The sequence below is a fragment of the Genypterus blacodes genome, unplaced genomic scaffold (genome assembly GCF_046128005.1).
Source record: "Genypterus blacodes isolate CSIRO-AG114 ecotype Tasmania unplaced genomic scaffold, CSIRO-AGI_Gbla_v1 ptg000156l_1, whole genome shotgun sequence".
Lineage (NCBI taxonomy): Eukaryota > Metazoa > Chordata > Actinopteri > Ophidiiformes > Ophidiidae > Genypterus > Genypterus blacodes.
Window position 1 is genome coordinate 1716514 of NW_027466957.1, and position 22361 is coordinate 1738874.

Here is a 22361-nt window from a genome sequence, read left to right on the forward strand (position 1 = left end):
CTTGGAATAGTAGAAGAAAATGACTGTTAATGCAAGAAAATGTATGTAATAAGTCCATTTGTAAAAACATGTTCTGACCGTCATTATAGACTATAGACGAGCTGCACTTAAAGACAACACACTGAATAAACTGTGAAAACATGCTTTCCTTATTCACCGTCAAAGGCTGCATTAGCTGTTTCAGGTCAATTGAAGGAGTCCAATTGTCTTTTTGATGTGAATGTGCTGTCTCTGTCTCCGTCTATTGTCTCGTACATGTATGTATACATTGCTGCTTTTGTAATTTGTTGATCCATTGAGGCTTGCATAGACCTTATATATTTTTATTTACATTATATATATATATATATATACCGTATATACATCTTTAAAATGTATTTATAATGATTTATTCTTATATATATTCTTATTGACATTGCTATTATTATCATTATAAGTCTTAATTTGTCTTTTTAGTTTTGTTGTTATTCTCCATTTATACAGCCGTACTGATACTGCTGTATGTATAGTCTGTCAACATAAATGAGGAAAAAATGACGAGACAAACCAATGTTGACGTTATTTGCCTCAGAAGCACTCCCACAGATACTCCAAATGTTTTAGCCCTATGTTATGTTGCAAAAGAGAGGAAAATTGGAGGTTACAGATTGTTAAACAAGAGCCCTTGCAAACTCAGAATCATGGTGGCCATCAACCTTTACAGGTGGTGGCATGGCAACAATAGACCAAGGAGCTGAGAGGAGAAGAGGAGAGGAGGAGGGAAGATTAGAGTGAGAGGAGGAAGGCAGGCACAGAAAAGCACATAATCCTCATATGGATACACACTAAACCTGCACAGCCATAACAAACAGTGCCACAAAAAGAGGCCAAAAAAAAGCTTAAAAGGCGATGTAGGAAGCAAACAACAAAAGAAGTTATTAAAAAAAAGACACCACACTAGTCAGGTTGTGTGAAGAGTTCAAGTGAATGCAAAACAATAAAGAAGAAGAAAGTAAAGATGTCATCCATACAGCCACCCTCTGAGCCATTACATTCTGATGTGTTACACCACACAACAAACTTTATGCATTATGCCCACGCTCAGCAGGGCTCAGCCAGAGGAGCTGATACGACACTGTGAAATTGTGAATAAGGACAGAAAGGTGGCTGATATAAAAGCAGTGTGCAATGTGAAATCATCTCCTCTAATTCACTGGCTGCATACTGTTGCGCATTTGATGATGGACCTGAGGCAGCTTCAAAAGAAAGCAACAGGTTTTTTCTTTCTATTTATCTTAAAAGACAAAGAGGAAAATATCTACCAGCGAGGGAGCAATGCCCGAGACTTTCTTCTTTGTTTATTAAATGCAATTTTCCTCTGAAATGTCACCTGCAAACATGGCCGGGGGTTGAAAAGCACAGGAACTTTAATGTGGATATAACCCTCATTTGGTATGTTAGAAGTTTATCTCACCGCTACAACGCTGGCAGGGTTGCAGCTCAGGACAAGAACCCGAGGACGACAACAGAGCAACGACTTTGCCTATATTCCTCTTATTAAGAATCTGCATCAAGTATGTGTCTAGTTTGATTCTGATCAATGCTGTGAAAAGATCAATATGTCAAATTTAGGGATGGCTGCTTTCACGCTGAACTGAAACTGGGTGAATAAAGTGTAAAAATTTGAAAAGTATATTTAATTTAGTGCGACATTGCTGCTTCATGTTTTGTCTTCACTTATTTATAACGATAAATAGAGACAGTATTCTGATCTGTGTGTGTGTGTGTGTGTGTTCAAACTGTCTTCAGTGAGCACCACAAAGCTTACACCAGCTTCTCTCTGCTAAAAAGCAGCCGCAGTTTTCCTCCCCTGCAGCAATGATAAATCAGTTTTACAGTGTATTTAAAGGAACAGTCACTCCCTCTCGCCATATTTCTGCTGTCATACATAACAAAACGCCCCAAATATATAATACATTAATTTCACCCAAACATGCCGTTTTCACCAGGCTCAAATCCTCTGTGTGGCTCCTAGGTAAACACACAGAGAAGCACTGCTTCACTTGACAATGGCCCCACATTCTTAATAAATATGGCCCATTCAGTTGTCCACTCAAAATGAAAAACTATTTCCCAAGGATTTTACTTTGCTCATAAGACCGGACTGAAATGACTCACAACGAGAAGCAGTGCCAGAATTACAAATGAATAATAACTACTAGGAATGCATTTCCATAATCTTCACGCCGCATGAAGCCTGGTAGGCATTGATACAGAATGACTGACCACTTATATTCACGGCAGATACTGATCCTGAACAACGCTGATGATGGCGTGTTCTGGCCTTTTAATGCTGACTCCTCTCTTCATTTCCACTGGGGGGGAAATTCAAAATGGTGGAAAATCCAATGTCATAAACTGATGGCCCTTGAAGTACATTTGTAATGCAACAATAGCTGGAGATGTGAACCAATTTACGGTCATTGGAGCCTTCAGGATAGAAGAGAGTATTTACAGAACTTTTTTGCGCTGACATGTCAATCCGTCAATCCCCCACAGCATCCAATCAGAGGCACCTAAGAGATTGAATGTGACTGATTATAAAGCAGATCCATCAACTGTCACTGATTGTCAACTTCAAAATGGTTGATCAAATAAAAACAAAACTTTAACAAAGGTCAATCAGGGACTTCAACTCCACTTATCAGCATTCTAACAGAACTGATGGGCCTTTTTTATTTATCTTCGTTGGCAATGAATCACTTGACAATTGCAACATCAGCAACCACTTTAGAATAGATTTTTGCCAAAAGAACACAGCGGGACGTGCTCGTCCAACAACATTACTTTCCGACATTATTTTACTTTCCCTGTCTGGGGGTTGTATTATGACATCCCGCGAGGCCTCTCATAGGCTGTGTGATATTTGAGGCTGTCACAGACAAAAGCTAACAATCTAGAGCGACTTGTGAAGAAATCCTAAATTGTCAATCCAAAACAGAGCTGCACCCAGATTGCAGTGTGAGACGCATCTACCAATTTAGTAATCTTGTGACCAAAAAACCTGCAACAACCAATTTCGGATCAACATATCACAATTTCACTGCCGCAAAAAAACACTTCTATAAACCACCACGGATGGATGACAACATGATGATGTGTTCCTGCCAGTTTGACACAGATTACATCTAAGATTTATCATCCCACATTTTACAATGGGGCATGCAATGAATTTAGAAGATGGTTGTTATTGCGGTTTGCAGGCTGCCTTAAGGAATTTTAAGAAGGGTAAAAGTGCTTTCTTAAACAGAACCCCAGATGGGTTGACAGCTCATCCTTTGTGTCCCTTAACATCTACATTACATTCACATTTAATCATCTGGTAGACGCTTTTACCGAAACCCACAAACATATGAGATATGAACACAACACAAGCATAGATCCAGTCCAGAGAGTGCCAAGAAGCTCAGTTCTAATTGCACAACAGGACATAGGAGCCAAGAGGAGGTATAGATAGAGAGAGAGAGGTTTTATAGCTTTTTTCTTTTAAATAAAAAGCTAGACATTAGGTATAAAGGTGTTGGTGACAGAGCAAGGTAGCAGGGTTCTGGAGCTAACTGAATACACTGCATTTTCATATCATTTCACATCGTCCAATCTTAATAAAGAGTTGTGTTGTAATATTGTAAAGGAGAATGAGAGTTTTAGCCCACAGTCTATAAATTGCTCAAAAAATTTAACACCACAGCTATTTCTGACTGATCACAGCTATCGTAATTCAGAATTGTAATTTTGTATTTATTTATAATTTATTGACGCCTTCACTGTAAGGTTTATCAAGACACGCCACACAAATGATAATTATCCCTTAATAAGCCCTTAAATGTTTATGTGACGTATATGGTACTTGCAGTGTTTCATGATTTGTCATCAATTAATTTTCTAATAATTGTCAAACACTGAAGGCGACTCTCCATTCCCTTTCAGCTGAGTATGCACACACACACACATTCATATAGAGCATTGTTTTGCTGCGCAGGCTAGTTGTCAGAGCTCAGACAGAGCTGTTTGTGTTTGTGTTTGTGTGTGTGTGTGTGTGTGTGTGTGTGTGTGTGTGTGTGTGTGTGTGTGTGTGTGTGTGTGTGTGTGTGTGTGTGTGTGTGCTGGTGCATTCACGAGCACTCTCAGTCACAGCCCAAAGTATCTTTTTCCTGTTGTGCTTTTTGATGTTGTTTTGTTTAATTTGGCTTTGACGCCATGAATAAAATTAATTCATATTAGATTATATATTATCCTTATATAAATAGAACATCCGCACTTCACAGTTGTATTATTTTTATTGTGGTGTATAATATCATAAATGCAACAAAACATGGTATTATTGTAATGGAATTGCAATGTTAAAGTAGTATTTAAGTTGATTGAATGCTCATTTACACCTATTCGTAATGTTGATTGGCTAATTTAGGCTCAAATGTGTTTTGCGGCTCCAGACTGATTTATTTGGCCAAAATGGCTTTCTTGATATTAACATTGCAGAGATTTGACTTGGGAGGAGTCAAGCTGGATGCTGAGCACTCAGTATAGTTGATCAGTGAGGGCTCCAGCTCTGTTTATGTGTGTTTACTCACACACATTCCTTTGCATTGAGAGTTATATTAAATTGACCCAGGGGACAGCCAGCCCTTGCCGTTTTAATAAGAGCTTGCTGAAATAATGGAATATTTCAAAGCCTCGGTGGAAAATACAAATTAATGAACATGTTTATAAGTCAGTAAATTGGTTAATATGCTCAGAACGGCAAAAGGGCATTTGTGACTTCACATCAATACCAAATATAAGTAAATGCATTCTGAATGAAAGGTCAGAGAGAATATCTCAATGGTGGAAGCATTAGAGCTGCTCCATTCTCATTCAATAGAGGAGTTTCATTTTAAATCCCTGTGTTGATGGACAACATTACAGCTGTCAGCAAGATAGTCAGTTATCAGTTGTGACACCCTCGTTCCTGGCAGAGTTTGTGGGATTGACTTGAGAGGAGTCAAGCTGGATGTTGAGTGGTTGTATGTAGGTATTGGCAAGGAGCTCAGTCTTTGATAGCTTCTTCTGGAGGTCCTGGGCCTTCATCCAGGCTGAAACATTAGTGAGGCATGTTGATATCTGCACAGCACTGAGACTGCCTGTGATCAGCATAAAAATAGTAAGAGAAGCCAAGTGAGCAGATGATTGAGCCAAGTGAGTATGTGTGTATGGAAAAGAGAAGGGGTCCAATAACTGACACCTGAGGTACCTCTGTGGTCAAGCAGTGTCACTTAGACGCTTCCTCCCACCATGGCACTCTAAAAGATTCCAGCAGAAAGCTGATCCTGAGAGGCCGAGCTTAGAGAGTGTAGCGAGGCGCATTTGATGGTTGACTGTGTCAAAGGCAGCCAATAGGTCAAGCAGCATGAGAAGTGAGGATTGGCAAGCAGCTTTTGCTGATGGTAGGGATTTCACTACAGACAAGAGGGCAGTTTCAAGGGAGTGACCTTGTTTGAAGTCAGCTGGGATCATGCAGGTAGTTCATAGACAGGAAGTTTGAGATTTGATTAAAGGCTGCATGCTAATATTTTGGACAGAAATGGAGGGAGCAAAACCGGCCTGAAGTTTTTAAACCAGAGATGGGTTGAATGTAGGTGTTTTATGCTTGCTTGAATGTGGTAGGTAGGGGATACCATTGTTGTGAGTGAGGGATTGATGATGCGGGCCAGTGCATGCACAATTGTGGACAAAATGGAATGCGGAAGGTTGGACGGTATGCGGTCCAGAGGACAGGTTGTGGGATGGGAGTCATTTAGAGGACTTGATATGTGTTCCTCCATCAGAGGTGAGAACGACATTAGGGAGGTCTTGTTATCTGAGGGGCTTGAATTGACTTGGTCAAGCTCAGAGAACTGTTTACTGATTGCAGATACCTTATCAGTGAAGAAGGAGGCCAATATGTCTGCAGTGAGGATAGTGGAGGGTGGAGGTGGTGGAGGGTTTAGAGGAGTGTTAAAAATTGAAAGTAACTACAGTGGTGCTGTTGACTTTGTCCTTGAAATATGTGTGTCCCTTAACATGAAAAGAACTCAGGTATTACCTTTACTTCAACATTCCTGTAATGAGAGTATTGCTGAAGGACGGGAATAATCTGATTTCAACAGTACACATATTACTATGAAGAGTTGAGTTCCTAACATTTTGTGCACACAGTATAGTTGATCAGTGATGGCCCCAGCTCTGTTTAAAGGCACTGTTTTACTCACACACATTCTTTTGCATTGAGAGTTATATTAAATCGACCCAGAGGACAGCTAGCCCTTGCCGTGTTAATAAGAGCTTGTGGAAAAAAATAGAACATTCCAAAGCCTCTGTGGAAAATACAAATTAATAAACATGTTTATAAGTCAGTAAATTGGTTTATATACTCAGAAGGGCAAGGGGGCAACTGAGAGACTTTACATCAATACCAAATATAAGTGAATGTATTCTGATGTAAGGTCAGCCAGAAAATCTCAATGGGGGAAGCATTAGAGCGGCTCCATTCTCATGCAATGAAGGAGTTCCATTTTAAATCCCCGTGATGATGGACAACATTACAGTTGTCAGCAGAAATCCTTTTAGATGGGCCTGCCAGCAACAGGTTCCATCTTTAATGCACTGGCTATTAATGTAGTGGAGGGCACAGTGCGGTGGGAAGCCAGTAATAATCAATTTCCTGCTGCTGTAATCATAGTTCTCTCTAAGTTAATTAGCATCTGTTGAGCATCTGAGTGTTGCAGAGAGACAGAGGTGGTTAAAGCAGTGAGGAGAGGATGACACTGGCTGTGGGATGGCAGTCTTGTGTCAGGGTTATTAGATTAAGGCTATCATGAGTCATCGCATGATGGAACTAATGGTGCATCTGATGCATGTGATTGTGATAATGTAACATCCAATCAGCAACACAGATCACGCCCACCCCATCATCTCTGAAATCATTATCCACTGTCCAATAGGAGAAAACACAAAATCATATCTGTAAAGTGCTCTGGTATTATTTCTTACAAGTGATGCTCATTCGGCCAGACGAGGCCTTCATCAGACGGGAAAATCACACACACACACACACACACACACACACACACACACACACACACACACACACACACACACACACACACACACACACACACACACACACACACACACACACACACACACACACACACACACACACACACACACACACACAGAGGAGCAATGTGATTACCAAACAGTTTGGTGTCACACTGGCTCGGTGGAGGACTAAAGTAGTCCGTCAATCACACGGTTGGAAGACAGGCATCAAAAAGGAAGACATGCAAAGTGATTATTGATTGGCTGGTTAAACAACCAAATGACATCGATGGCTGCTTTAAATGGAGTGTGGGCCCATCCATTTTGTTAATTTGGACAATTTCTTTTGGTTTCACTCTGTTGCTAGAGCCTGACTTTTCTACAGGGACTCAAACACAAATCTAAAGCTAAAAAGTTTGCGTTAGAGGAGCCTGTTTGGCCAAAGAATACTAAGACAACATAACGACAATGAAAGTATTGAATTGACTGCAAATCATACTCACCCCTTAAAAAAGAAACACTTTCACAGCATGGATCTAAGTAAACAGCATCAAACAGATACCATGTACGTGTGCTGTGGTTACCCCTGCATGTTTTCACCCAGCAGACAGAATAGAGATGACACTTAAGGGGCAGAGGCAGATATGGGTCCTGCTTAACATTGCTAACATTTTTGCCTATATCTGCAATACAAAACCACCGATGTTTATGGAAAAGGATTCGAGGCGTGTCTGTCCTATGATGGACTATCAACAGGTGCAATATAGCAATGTAGCTTAGATTAAGATACAGTATTTTCCCCATGGTGGATCAAAATATGAAGATGTATCAGTTTTTATAGATTTTTTTATAGACTTTTTTTATTCTGCATTCCCATCAATCAAACTGAGGTTTGATTACAGAATATAAAAATAAAAAAACATTCACATTTAGGATGCTATAAATGTTTATCGGCTATCAGCTATTCCCAAAGTGTATCTAAGATGATCCTGACTAGGCAATCTAAAATAATTTAAGATGTTTTCAACAGTATGGAAGTTATGAATAACCAAGATAAATCTTTTTTACAGCCGTGACTTCAATACAATGGCAGTAAAATGTCTGGCTTCACAGTGGAATCAGGACTGTTGTGACTTGTTTTTTGTAGATTTGATATAACTGCAGTGACCTTATATGGTCTTTTTTGAGGTACACCTGATAAAGATGTTCTGTTGAAATGTCATTGCTTCCCTTAATTAACAGTATGTATTATCCAGTGTGTAGACGTCTTCAGCAAACGTCCTTGGCTTTTAAAGCCCACACACCTGACTCACTATGCTGCTTTATCAGTTGTTTCACCATTGGATCAATTCCCTTCCACATTTTCCCTCCATGGGACAGATGCCCATTCCCACGATACACAGGTCGTGTAGAGTAATCCAACTCACCGTCTACACATGCCGGCCTTGCCCTGGTGGTCCCGGCGATCTGGCCTCTCCGGCAGGCACAGCGGGCCGTCTGCCTGGCGATGGTCCGTCGCGGAACGCTGCTGTCTCTATTGAGCATCACAATCTCGCAGGTTCCCACCGCCAACTGGCCTGCCAAACACAGGAAGAGTACATCACATTACCATAATGAGGCTGTAATGAACATATTACAGAGTAGAATCTGGCATTCAAAGGCACAAACAACAGGCCGAGCAGATGCAGAGCCCTGTTGGGATCTTAATAAGGCTGAACAAAATCATCTCATTGATTTCAAGACAAAAATAGAAAAATAGAACAATGATGGAATCGTTTTAAGACTTCTCAGAATACATCTACTCTCAGATTTTTCAATTTGTATTGAAATGCTTTATTTGTAACGCTGATATTTTAGCTATTGATTATAAGACTTGAGTCTTTTGTATAAAGTTGACATTTTAGCCTGATTGTGGCACAGCTGCAATGCTCATTGGGTGTACTAATGGAAATGAATTAACCTCTGGGAGCATGAATGTGCTCTAGAAACACCAATGGCCAACAACCCATTACACTTTGATATTATTTGTATATTGTTTTGGGAGGAGAAAAAAGGTCAGCGGATCACCAATGTCTTTAGAATTATTCAATCATTCCCACAGCAGATTACAGGGCAGTTTGCTCTTCTTATGTGGATATCTTGATGCTGAGCAGTGGCAGGATAGTACTCACAGTGAGTGTGAGTGGACCAAAACACATGCCGCGCCTGTGCTGTGGTGGGAGTTTTCATTTACCGGTAATTCAATTGCCGCAGGCTTATTGGACGAGACTGACAACGTGTTTAATGTCTCAATTTTGCATTCGTCTAAGCCAGGGGTCAGCAACCTTTACTATCAAAAGAGACATTTTCGCCAAAATAAATCTGTCCGGGGCTGCAAAACTCATTTGAGCCTTATTATGAAGGTAACACAGGTTATAAAGTCTAAATGAGCCTATCAACATTGCATTCTTCGCAGTAGTTCCGAAGAATTAATTCAAATAGTTCCTCTGCTTGACTGTTTGCACCAACGATACACCGATTCCCCAACCAAGTTAAGCTCTGGTGAGATGGCAAATGGACAAAATGTCTTCATGTTGTAAAGACATGCCTGCAAGTTATTCTCAGAGAATGACGTCAGGGCTCTACAGGCATTACAAATTGATGGATTGCTCTTAGTCTAGGGAAAGATGTGTGTCGTTTTAACAATTTAAAGTTTGTCAAAATACATTTTCTAAAATCGTTACAAAACTGGTGAAGTTGGTGTTTCAGATGTGAATGCACCACCCAGGAGGAAAGAAATCTAATTCTTCCTATCAGACATTAAGTAAGAGTGTTCATTCTCTTCATGAACATCACTTCTTCATCTCAGGGGAGTTAGAAGAGTGCAAACACACTTTCTAACTACTCAACTTTTTCTTGGCAACATTCTAATTAGAATAATTCTCATCTGAAACATTGAGTCAATCTGAATGAATCGGTTTAACATGGTTATTTTATAACAGCCCAGAGTGAATTTCTAGTGGGAATAACCAGCAAGTACATGCATCCTGTACTCAGACGCCTCTAATCTTGTCAAACTATACTGAAAGGATTCATCTTGGGAGCAGAAATGAAGCTGCAGCTCGTAGAGCCGTACTAAAAACCGGCACAACAGCCAGAGGCAAAGAAAACAGCTATAACCAGATTGTTTTGATGTTTTGATTTATTAAATGAACTCTCTGCATGGCCTTTACAGTTTCATCTCAACACTTATTGTTGAGGTAACAATTTTGTTTGAGGGAAATACTGGGAATCCCATGGGAGCATTTTAATTGAGTGTTATTTAAGCCTTCCTGGTGCGAATGAGGAATTAGTAACTGTTAATAGCGCCGTGTTTTATACATAAACAAACTTTAATCAAAACAAATCGCTCGGAACTGTCTTCTGCTTTCACCGATACTTTTTTTAAAACACATTTAGTTGAACAAATGTTTTGGTATATTTAGATGACACATTTTCCATATCAATTAGTCATTTTAAATCCAACGGTGCAGCGCAAGCCTGCTGCCTGGGAGACTCTGCTGCAGCAAAGAGAGCAAACAGACAAGACGGGAAAGACTTAGAAAACTGTGTAAACGAGCATAAGTAAAATGAGAGTGACTATAATATCTGATCGGTTTTACAAGGAGAATTTAATTGCAGGTGCATTTACTCACACAATTATGTGGTACTTACACTTCACTGATGTATTTCCATTTCATATTATGCCCTACTTCCTCTTCACTCCATTTCAGCTGGTAATATTTTGTCTTCTACTCTACTAACTGTATCTGTTAATTGTACTCATTGTTAACTTGAAGATTGATTAAGGAAAAATATTGTGTTTAGTTTGATACAGAGCTAAAGACAAATCTTGACCTTAATGGATGAAGCTGCCCAAAAATTCCTTTTCATTTGAGGTCATCTGGCATATTTATCCTGTGACAGAGCCAATAGGTGCAGATCTGGTTGGCTGAAACATGAGCCTATACACAGGGAACATTACTGTAATGGGATTGCTGTACAATTACAAATACGTACGAATCGCACAACAACCGCTAATGTATAGGTGAGAAAACGCTGATTCAGCAACATGCAAATGTTGTATCTTCAATAATTACAGCGACAGATCCAGAACATTTATTATAGTAATTTACTTCTCTTTAGGCCAGGATTTTAGAAGGAGACACTTTCCTCAGGACTTAGTGGAGGTTTGAGCTCTAATGAGTCACCACAGAGTTTTGGTGAGATTTTCTTTCTATACTTAAATTCAGAATTGTCAATTATCTATTACAAACCAAAGATAGAAGTCATGCATGCTGTAATAAATGTATCTAAACGTACAGAGTAATATTCCCTTATAGATCTGTGTTACACCAAAATAAGGGTAATGTAGTAATATGATAGTAATAGTTTGGATGTAATGAAAACATGTTTGCATTTTCCACCATCTCAACCTTTTAAATGTGGTACAGTAAAAACAGCATCAGCACATTGGGCAGTTCACACAGTCGGTTCGCAGCTTATCTGCTTTGTGCTTGAGGACTAAAGGTCAGAACAACAAAGGAAACAGAAAAGCCTCCTTCATAAACTTTGCAAACATACTCTCTTCCTTCTTTCATTTATTGAATGGAGAGCTGCCAGGTTGGCACTGAAATAATCTGCTGGCTTCAGAGGAGATGATGAGTGTGAGCTGCAGTTCCTCTAAGGTCAATCCCTCATATTCACCAACGCTGCTCCTTTATACTGCCGTTTGTAGTCACTTCAGCAACAACCACAAAATTAAAGGTTCATTAAATAAGAACCTAAGTGCTCCACAGCCTGAAATGAGTTTAATAACGGGAAAGGTTGGAAGGGTTGATGATCAGAACAAATGACTCAGAAAATTACATAAGCAGGAGCTGAAATTCAGAATTTTTGAGAAGTCACTTTGGCTGGGATGTGTTTTGGAAAATAATGCACTGTTGTCTTTTGTTCTCTCATTTTCTACTAGTAGAACCGTTTCTGTCCAGCATTTTGGTCCAGAGACACTTTGACAACTCCTGGCTATATTCCCATGCCCTTTGCTGTCATGGTTCACACTGCTAATGATTCTGATGGCCCCTTGGCCTTTTCCTTGTCATTGATGGAGACTGTGCTCAGCTGCTAGCACAGCACAAATGAAGGAGCAAACTGTGGATGTTAGTGATACGGATTCCAGGAACGTCTCTCCGGTCTTTGTAATTATTCTGATTCTGATGATGGAAACAAATGGAGTCCTGTGGGACACTTGACCTCGGGCACATGAGGGTGCCTGGACTAAAAATGGTGGTCACTGGGGATAAACTTGACAGTGCCTGTAATCAAAATGACATTTGGGGGACTGTTGGGGGACATCTAGGGGACATTATTATGTTTGCTGGCAATATCTCCTTTCCCATTGCCTGGGTTCCAACCGCCATAGAGCTTTGTGTTTTGGTTGCAGCCAAAGACAAATATTTTGCCCACTGAAATGACAAATTGGACACCCTTCAGTCTTGTGCGGAGAGCAGCCGATATCAAGTCTGCCATTTGGGACGGGAAAGGACATGACCTCATCCAGAACAGTTCCATTGAACATGAACCAGAAAAGAAGTGTGTGATCAGCCACCCGTGTGTGTGTGTGTGTGTGTGTGTGTGTGTGTGTGTGTGTGTGTGTGTGTGTGTGTGTGTGTGTGTGTGTGTGTGTGTGTGTGTGTGGCCTTTAAGTACATCCTCCTGTCAGTAACACAGCCAATACCAGACTGTTGCCAGGCTAATAGAGAAAAGTTACAGAATCTCAATTACCAGGGATTGGTCGCTCTTCTCCACCGAACCTCCACTTAGCGATCAAAGCAGATAAAACCGTGGATGTTTTTTTTAACATTAAATTATTGCCCGGAGCCGTCTCAGGAGTCGTAAAACACAGACACATCTACGAAAAACTGCAGAGCGGCTTGGACTGCTAAGCACATTTGGTTTTATAGCCTGAGCCGTGCTGCTCAGCCCGACATTCAAGGCCGCCACCCATCCCACCCTGCGCTCTCCTCTCTGCTAAAGTGAGTCCCTGTAGTTTGTGCTTGGAGGACAGCTGTGCCATCACATATCAGCACTCTCTCCATGTTGCAACACTAAACAGATGAATTGGCTTTATGTAATAACCCTGAAGGAGGGGGGAGTGAGGAGGGGTGGCAAAGTGCCCTTAGACATGTCCAGCGCTCTGTCATACGTGCAGGAGTTCATTCATGTGACAGGGGCTTTCTGTCACTCTGCCACGTGAACACACTTTGCCACGTCTCTATTTCTGATGATGAAATGCGCGTAAGACAGGGCCGGCCTGTTGTCGTGTGGACTATTCTGTCACCAACGACATCGACGGGGCAACAGGAAGCCGATACAGAGCACAGAGAGCGAGTCTGAGCACTGACTGGCAGCTGGACGACCTTATCACTGAATCACAATGCTGCACATGTGTCAAGTGGTCGGTCACACACACACACACACACACACACACACACACACACACACACACACACACACACACACACACACACACACACACACACACACACACACACACACACACACACACACACACACACACACACACACACACACACACACACACACACACACACACACAGCTTAGAGCAGAGATTGAGTATGAGCGCTTTATAGAATTATAAATATGAAGTTCTCATCAAGCGATCCGCTCTTCTCTCCATGTCTATGAATTCAAATTAAGACATTGCAGAATGGAGCATTGTGGTCGTTCGTGAGCTGATAAAACACCTTTATCAGTTTTTATCAGACAATCACATTGAGTCACAGCAGCTCCCTCCTCTGCAATGTTCCCATAGAATTGAAACCAGATTGAAACTGTGAAAAAGGCTCAACGTCTCCTGAGGGAATTTGCTATAAAATTCTATGACAGGGTGCACAGAATGAACTACCACAAGGATTCCATTTCCATATTAAAACAATCTTCCTTGATAGATTGTAATTACCTGCTGTCTGCTAGAGATGAAAGTGAGGTTTTACATTGTTTAATAAAATGAATACCATTTCTTTCCATATTTAGTAAAATGCTTATCCTTGTAAGACCAGTGTGTTAATTATTCATGACAATATATATTGTGATTGGTATTTCCCATAAAAAGCCTCACATTGTGGGGCGTTTGGCCATGCTGGGCTGGCTTGGACTTCATTTCCAGGCATGGAATCTTGCCAGTTTCCCCATACACTCCCCGCACTTGAATCACGATGTAGCTACACAATAATAAATGTGAGCGATTATCCTCCTACAATTGTGCCTCCTTTCCTTCAGAGAAGTGGTGTCTATAAGGAGGGGAATGGATGATCAACAAGGCACACAAGTGGATACACAACAGCTTAGAGTGCCGCAATCATTGTAGCATGTACTGAATCTGACAAATCCTCAACTAATACGGATGATTTAATACAACATGTACATCTGCAACACTATAATGTTCCTAAACCACTGCATGTTCTGTCCTGATCTGTTGCTTTGACTGTGTTTTATTCATGTGCCCGTCCTGTAAAGTGACCTTGGGTGCGAGAAAGACACAATATAAATCATTATTATACCTCAGCAGGTTTCAGGTGCATCGCTAATTCAATAATAACCATTTCCATAGTGAATACGAGCAAGTTATGGACATGCAATCAATAAATCTACACATATTGTATAATGCCTCTTCACTACATATACAGATTATGACCTTAAACTTCCAAAACAGGACATTTCATAAAACGATAAACAGAGATTAAGGACCGCTCCTGAACAGGCTGCTCTGTTCTAATTGGCCAGTTAGGACATAACATATACTGGCCTTATACTCCATCACTGGCCTTGGATTCTATCTTTGACAGGCTCATATCAACATGTTATTAAAGTGAAGGACAAATAAAACCGATGATTTCAAGGCAATTCTTTATCCATGCCGGGTTTGGTTCACTGGATTCTATGTGAAGTTGTGTAACTTTGACAGTGTTGACAACATACTGCCTGTTATACTACACTACTAATGAATTATTAGTTAATATTAAAAGTCATTCCAAAAAGCATAATGCGTCCCCTTTGAAGATAATGCATCTGGTTGCTTTTACCATTGACCGACCAAAAACAAGGACGCCTCTTACACGTCACGACTCTGAATTCATAAAGGATAATAAGATCATTTATGCACTTTTCATTAAAGAGCCCAACTCAGCTGGTCGCCGGAACACTTTGACATATGCTCTGGATCAAACATTCCATTATAGGGTTGAAATACATCTATCTGGCAAATAAAAACATGGATTAATCTCAACCTCCACCGCATTGCTATATTGGACCACCATGTAGCTCTAAAGTCTGTAATCTCCACTTCACCCCTATTCTAATCCCACAGCTCCATCCTTTATTAAAAACTCAGGGTGACACCAAGCAGCCATCTTATTGCACTGAGCATATGCTATTCAAGGCTGCCACAGCCAAGTGCATCTCATTACCTTAACTCCGTTTGACACGTGTGGCGCTGTAGGTAGCATGTAATAGGACACCAGGTGAGTGAGGCAGATGTTTGGCTGACCCCATGCTATACACTTCCTGACACCACCGTCATCCTCTGCTGCTAAACAAGTAGGGCAGCAGAGCACTGGAGCCAAACACATGCTTCATATTAACGTGCACGTTTGAAAGGGAATACCACCGCATGTCTCCAAATACTATTAGAGAACACAACAGCAGTCCAATCAATATTTATGCAAGTGAACAACTCCACTGACGTCGTGGAACCTGTGAGGCTTACTTTAATATGCAATTCAATCTGAAGCTGACAGAAATGAATGAGTAGAGATGGTAAAGGAGAGTAGGAGAGCAGGCAAGGTGATTCCCGTAGATGAGAGGTGTTATGCTATTAGAAGATGAAGCTCATTTATCTGTAAGCAGTAAATTACGCACATGTTGGCCCACGCTCAGGCCGCCGTTTATCGTCAGAGCAGCATATTTGTGTCAAACTCGGAAGGTCCCGGCCTCGGTCCAATGATGTGAGGAAGGCGTGGTTGCCGGCTCGTAGGGGGAAATTGTTATCATGCATATTTCAATGTTCTCGTTTCTCTGACTCCATTACAAAATAGTAAATAATTTAAGTGATAATTTGGACTCCAATTGGTTTGATTCTGATTTAGATAGATCGGCAATCCTGTGCTTAGAAGAAGAAGAAGAAGAAGTTTTAGAATCCTTATTGGATCTATTACTGGCATATGTATTTCCCCCACAACATGCTCAAGTATTTGGTGGGGAGCTGTGTTAGACAGAAGGAATATTTAAACCTCCAGCAGGATGTTGTTTTCTGCAGAACACAGCAGCCTTATGAGCACAAAGTGGGGCTTGCAGAGCACGAGGGGAAAATGTTCCAACCCCACAGACTGAGACGGCAGAGATTTGCTCTATTTGCCCAAATTTAATTCCAGTGTCAGGTGTGTACACTACTCACCCACAGGGAATGACAAATTGAAAGTTCTTATAGCCACGGTAAGATAGCTCTCCCTGGAGACAAAGCTGGGCTCAACACTGTTAGATTGTTTCCTTCGTCTGCTGACATGGCCACACATGACTTGTTGGTGTAGCGCTTCAGTTTGCTCTTAAACAGTTGTCAGTTTGTGACATTGCTGAAGGCAGCCGTAAATGAAAAATATTCCCCTTACAGTGCGTACTGTATATCCCCGGCTAGGACTGACACTGTAATTTAAGTCCGGTCTCCAACACGTCCTTTGCAGAACATATAATGTCGGTGGCACCTGACAGATGCAGCACAGCTCAGGCTGCGGTGACATCACTATGTAGAGTGCATTCAAAACTATTGGCTCTGGGTGAAGACAGGGTTGAGACATACAGATTGTACAACATGCCACACAAATGCAAATGCCAGCTCTGTTGTGCGCAATAAAGAGGATTGTAAAGCAAACAGAGACTCACTTCAAAATTTCAATGAGATAGTCCTCCATTGCTTTAAAGCAAACACAGGGAAAAGGTGAGCAAAGGAGGGTCATTATGCCTCCGTAAGGACTGAGCAGTGTGAGCTGGGGCTTTAATATTCAAGTGCGGCACTCACAGAAAATGTGATCACAGTATTACGCGCAAAACAGAGCAGGACAGAAGACAGAAGGAGCGTAACTCAAATCATTTACACAACTCCGCCAGCTATAGAGCAGTTTCAATCACGGCTTTCCGCAGAGAAAATAACAATGCGGGACTACGCCGAGCGCCGCTCTACACTCAACCACAGGGGAGGTCAAAGCTGACGGCTAGAAAAGGATTCATATGCAGGGAGCTATGAAATGTGAGCTTTGTGTGGTGCCAAATTGATTTAGCTGTAAAAATTCTTTTCATTTTCTTCCATAAAGATGCTCATATTTTTTAACAGCTTCAGCTCCTATAGAAGCGGGGCCCAGATGATTTGCTTACAATTTACAGCCAAGGTCATAATCAAAGTGCGCCTCCCTGTGAATACGTAATGCCGGTTTGAAGAAGACTAGAATGGAAATCCTTCGCTCTGATGAGTGGAACGCTTTGGGGGTAAAGGTAGAGATCCCGTAGCTTTAAGGGAAATAACAAGCACTGATTTTTACATTTATCTTTGAACAAATTGTTTCGGGAAGTGATTTATTACAGATGGGAAAAGTACCGGTGATTGTATCGGGAATAATTTCCAGGGATAAAAGTCAGTCTGGTTTGGCGCCTGACATTTATACAGGAAACACAGAGGATCGACTGACTGTGTGAATCAATGCGGCGCAGTGAATGTGTGAGTCGCTTTAAAATTTAGCGGCAGAGTCTGTGGATGTATGTTATGAAATCTGTGCTGTCATTTCCCTGCGCGCTTTCTACTGTAGATCATAGTGACAGGACAGATTGTCGTCTCTGCCGCTGAGCGTCAGGACAGTTATTTGTGTTCAGCAGTAGTGATTGGAAGGTTCTAACAAATCAAAGTGACACATTAATTAGGACCTGTGATGCACTATGACATTGCAATATTTTTATCAGTTGTTTTAATATGACAATGATGTAAGGATGTGCGTCTGTAGACTTATGCAAGGCTGTGAGTCCTTTCTCTCATATCTCTGATTACTTTCTCTCCCAGCACTTGAACCTCTCTCTCTCTCTCTCTAGCAACAATAACAATAACTTATTACATGAAATTATTAAAAGTTTCTTCCTCTTCTAAGATAAAGATATAACCAAATCTAGACATGAATATAAGAAATAAGAAAAACAAGGGCTTGTAAAACTACAATTCCTTATCTCACACACACACACACACACACACACACACACACACACACACACACACACACACACACACACACACACACACACACACACACACACACACACACACACACACACACACACACACACACACACACACACACACACAAATTTAAGGTCACCTGTGTTAAAGACTGCATATTCACCACGGCCCCTAGCTGCCACCGACCGATTATCAGATTATACCGCAGCAGGTTCGGCTCATCAGGTGGTTTTGGAGTGATTGACTGATGGTAATTGCCACAGTAGGGCACAGCCACAGTACCACTACCATTATTTGGACCAATGGTCACACACTTGCAATGTGGTAATCGCATGTGGCCAAATACACAATGGAATGCCAAGCTTAGTGCACTTTAAAGAAAACACACCATAGCAGCTACTTAGCAACCACCTAGTGCTGTTATTTCAACCAACAGCATGAGGATAAGCACAGTCAGAAGTGAGCGCCAATTGATGATTTCAACAGGAAAGCCCAGGAGAAATACATTATTTTACACACACACACACACACACACACACACACACACACACACACACACACACACACACACACACACACACACACACACACACACACACACACACACACACACACACACACACACACACACACACACACACACACACACAGGAAGTGCAGGGCAGGAACACACCACAGCAGCAGTGAGCCTACTCTGGCATCAAAGACTAAGAGCTAAAATGAAAAGTCAAATACGTTGAAGATGTCTCATTCCAGATGCACGACGGCTTCATTTGATCCACTTATGTGAAAGTGAGGATTTTGCATTATTGATCCCTGGCATTACTGGCAGAATTCAGTAAGTTGAGTTAAAGCAGAGGCCAACTGCCTGTGCACCGCAAACTTAGATAGAAGGTTAAAAATGCCTTCTTCTGCAACCTCAAGATGAATCTGCCCTCCTCCAAACACACACACACAAACACAGCAACCCCCAAAGGTTTGCGTTTGACAAAGCAGAGAGCGGTTGCCACTGCGCTCTGACTGCACCACTGAACCGGAATGTGGTCCAGTAAGGAAATCCAGACATTTCCAAATTTATTGTTGAATAAACTGGCAGCATGAAGAGGAGCTGACAGGCCATTCATCGCGGCGGGCGCCGGCCCAATGGCATGCATGGACGGGCTACTGTGCTTTGATTTTCTGTCCCGGCCGCCATGACAGATGAGCTACGGAGGGCGGAGGCAAAGCAGCCGCTCACAACCACAAGGCTTCACCTCCTGCCCGCAACACATTCTCCCACACTCTCATCCCTGCTGCCAAGAGCCGCACGGGTCACAGAGGTGGATGCTGAGAAGACGCGGTCATGTTAAAGTGAAGTACGCTTTGACTAAATAAAGCCCGGGCCCCGGATCTACGGGCTGATAAAGATGGTGACTCTGTGGTGGTCCAATCTACTCTCACAGCAGCACTGAATGATCAAAGCACATAGTATGAAAGCAGGATATCCCTTGGATTTAGAGAGTGCATGCAAGGATTTACAACAGACACTGATTCTGGAGTGAGGAGTGGATCTTTTAGGTGATGATGACGATGGCAGGAAATGTCAGGGTTGGAATCATATCCACAGGTTAGACCCAGCAACCCTGGAGTGCCACGGGGATTATCAAGGTGTTTTAAGTTAAGTTAAGTTCACAACTGATTGATTTCTCTACGATAACAAGCTTATGAGATGGTCTTCAGATGAAAACAAGTCAATAATAAATGGCCATGGGGAGGAGGAGGAGGAGGAGAAGGAGGAGGAGGGTTGCTGTAACTGCTCAGATAATGTGCAGAAGCCCGAGCAGCAGTCGAGGCAGTGATAAGCGCGTAGTGACAGTGGGGTTTTGGGGAGAAAGCAGTGAAAATGAAAGGCAAAGGGAGCAGGTTTCAGCACACAAGCAGTTCATTTCTCACATCAGTGTCTACTTTGTACCCGGCAAGCAGCCAGACATTGATGTAGGCACTATCCCTCCTCCACAGGGGTAATTATGCTTCTGGCCAACGCTTGATTAAAAGATCTAATCTGCAAACTTAGTGTTCAACATCTCCCTCCAACAAGTTCCAGTGCTTAAGTCGGCTTCTCTGTGCGTCTGACGGCACCGGAATCCAAAATGTTTGCCTGTGGATGGCGGGCCAATGAATGTGCAGAAAAGCATCCCTTTACTTTCTTACCCTGTGTCAGGGTGAAGGTGTAATTGCAGCAGATGTATTATTCAACAGGAAAGCGCGGCGGCGGACGGAGACGGAGCCCTGAAGCTGAAAGACATTATGAACCTCCGCAGGCAGAAGTCTGGCCTTTTCCTGTCACTATACCACAGACGCACAATTACTGGATCTGTGGGAAGCTCTGACGCCCGACGCTCAATCACAGGGTCGTCAAAATTGTGATTCCCTGGGAATCACAATATAGGTAGGCCGTTTGTTAAGATCCAGGAAAATGAGGAGGGAATTTTTACAGAAACCTTAGAGGATAAGGTAGGATTATAAAGAGAATATAGGATTATTAACATGATACCATAGCATAGAAATAAATACTGACTTGCTTTAACTTCCTACACTTATATTATAGAATGAAATGGGGAAACATATCACAAACTACAGCAAGGTGACTATAAACCTGCTGATTATGATCTCTGACACATTCCTAATCCCTTTAGGACTGAATAATTGGACATTACAGGGCATTTTCCTCGGGGTTCGGAGGATATGGACACATCACGCAGCTGCACCCCACTCTGAAGCCCCTTGGAGACAGAGCTGCTGCTGACACACTCGTAAATAGCAGTAAGTGTCCTTACCCTCTCTGAGCAGATGGGAGTAGATGAGCCAGAGGAGCAGCAGGCAGCAGAGTGACGCACCTCCACCTGCGGAGAGCGTCTTCACTCCAGACTGCATCCTGCACCGCCAAACCAAGATATGATCCCAACTTTCTCAACGCTTCCAAAACCGCCTCAGATGTCCAGCAGATCAGAGGCAGAGGGGCTAATCCAGAGGGGTTCCCACAGCCTGTCGTCGGCATCCATTTTGCGGTTATAACGAAAGAGGGACTGGTAATAATCCCCCCTTGCTTTTCAGATTCCCTTGGTGAGCCGCATATCCATCCGGTCTGCCTCTCTCTCCCACCTCTCTCTCTTTCTAACACACACACACTCACGCACACACACAGGGTACAATGTCACCAAATCTGGCCAAGTTTACGCAGCCGGGGTTTACGAGCTGCAATCGGAAGGCTCTGGGAAAACCATCAAAGTGTGTAGAGGAGAGGAAGAGTGAGCAAGGAGCGGAGTCCCTCGCAGATCTGATCCTCAACACTGTGATGACGATGATGGTGATGATGATGATGGTTGTAAATTCAGCCACTGAAGACCCCGATCGCCACAGTCACCTTCCTCCCTCTCTTTGCGCACCGCACTTAGATCATTCCGAGGGAAGTTTGGCGCTCGGGGCTGTGTGTGCGTCACTACAGGCGGACACACAAGTTAAACCCAGCCCGACGTGACCGAGCCCGCGATCGGGAGGAACGGAAACTTGTCCGCAACACAGCAGCAGTGTCTCTCCAGTGAGCCCAGACACACGCGCAAGAGGCGCAAATGCGTCACATGTGGCGCAACATGTCACATCCAAAACAACGCAGAGAGCAGAGCGGATCAGGGAAACGCTGAAGCTGCAGTGAAGTTAGAGACGAGCAGAGCGGCCGTGTGGTGGTCACCTGTATGAGCCTGCAGGATCAGGATGGAGGCTGTGGCATGATCTCTCTCTCTCCCTCCCTCTCCCTCTATCCGAGCAAAGTCAAGTGCTGGTTACAGATCAGCGTCCTTCGGTCCCCGGCGGTCCATTTGCATGCAGACGACGCTGGAGAAGAGGATTCCCTCTCCTGTATCCATGCAAGGAGACGCTGCTGATGCTTATGCTGCTGATGCTGATGCCACCGCC

The 22361-nt window shown here is 42.5% G+C and overlaps 1 protein-coding gene across 1 annotated transcript in view; it reads right to left on the reverse strand.

Moving 5' to 3' along the window:
• Positions 1-21323, reverse strand: part of tafa5l (TAFA chemokine like family member 5, like) — a 46818-nt gene extending 25495 nt beyond the window's left edge. The window contains exons 1-2 of the mRNA XM_076166889.1: positions 21227-21323; positions 8526-8675 (exon numbers count right to left, since the gene is read on the reverse strand). Coding sequence (XP_076023004.1) covers positions 8526-8675; positions 21227-21323 — 247 coding nt within the window. The remainder of the gene's footprint in view (positions 1-8525; positions 8676-21226) is intronic.
• Between the last annotated feature and the right edge of the window lie 1038 nt (positions 21324-22361).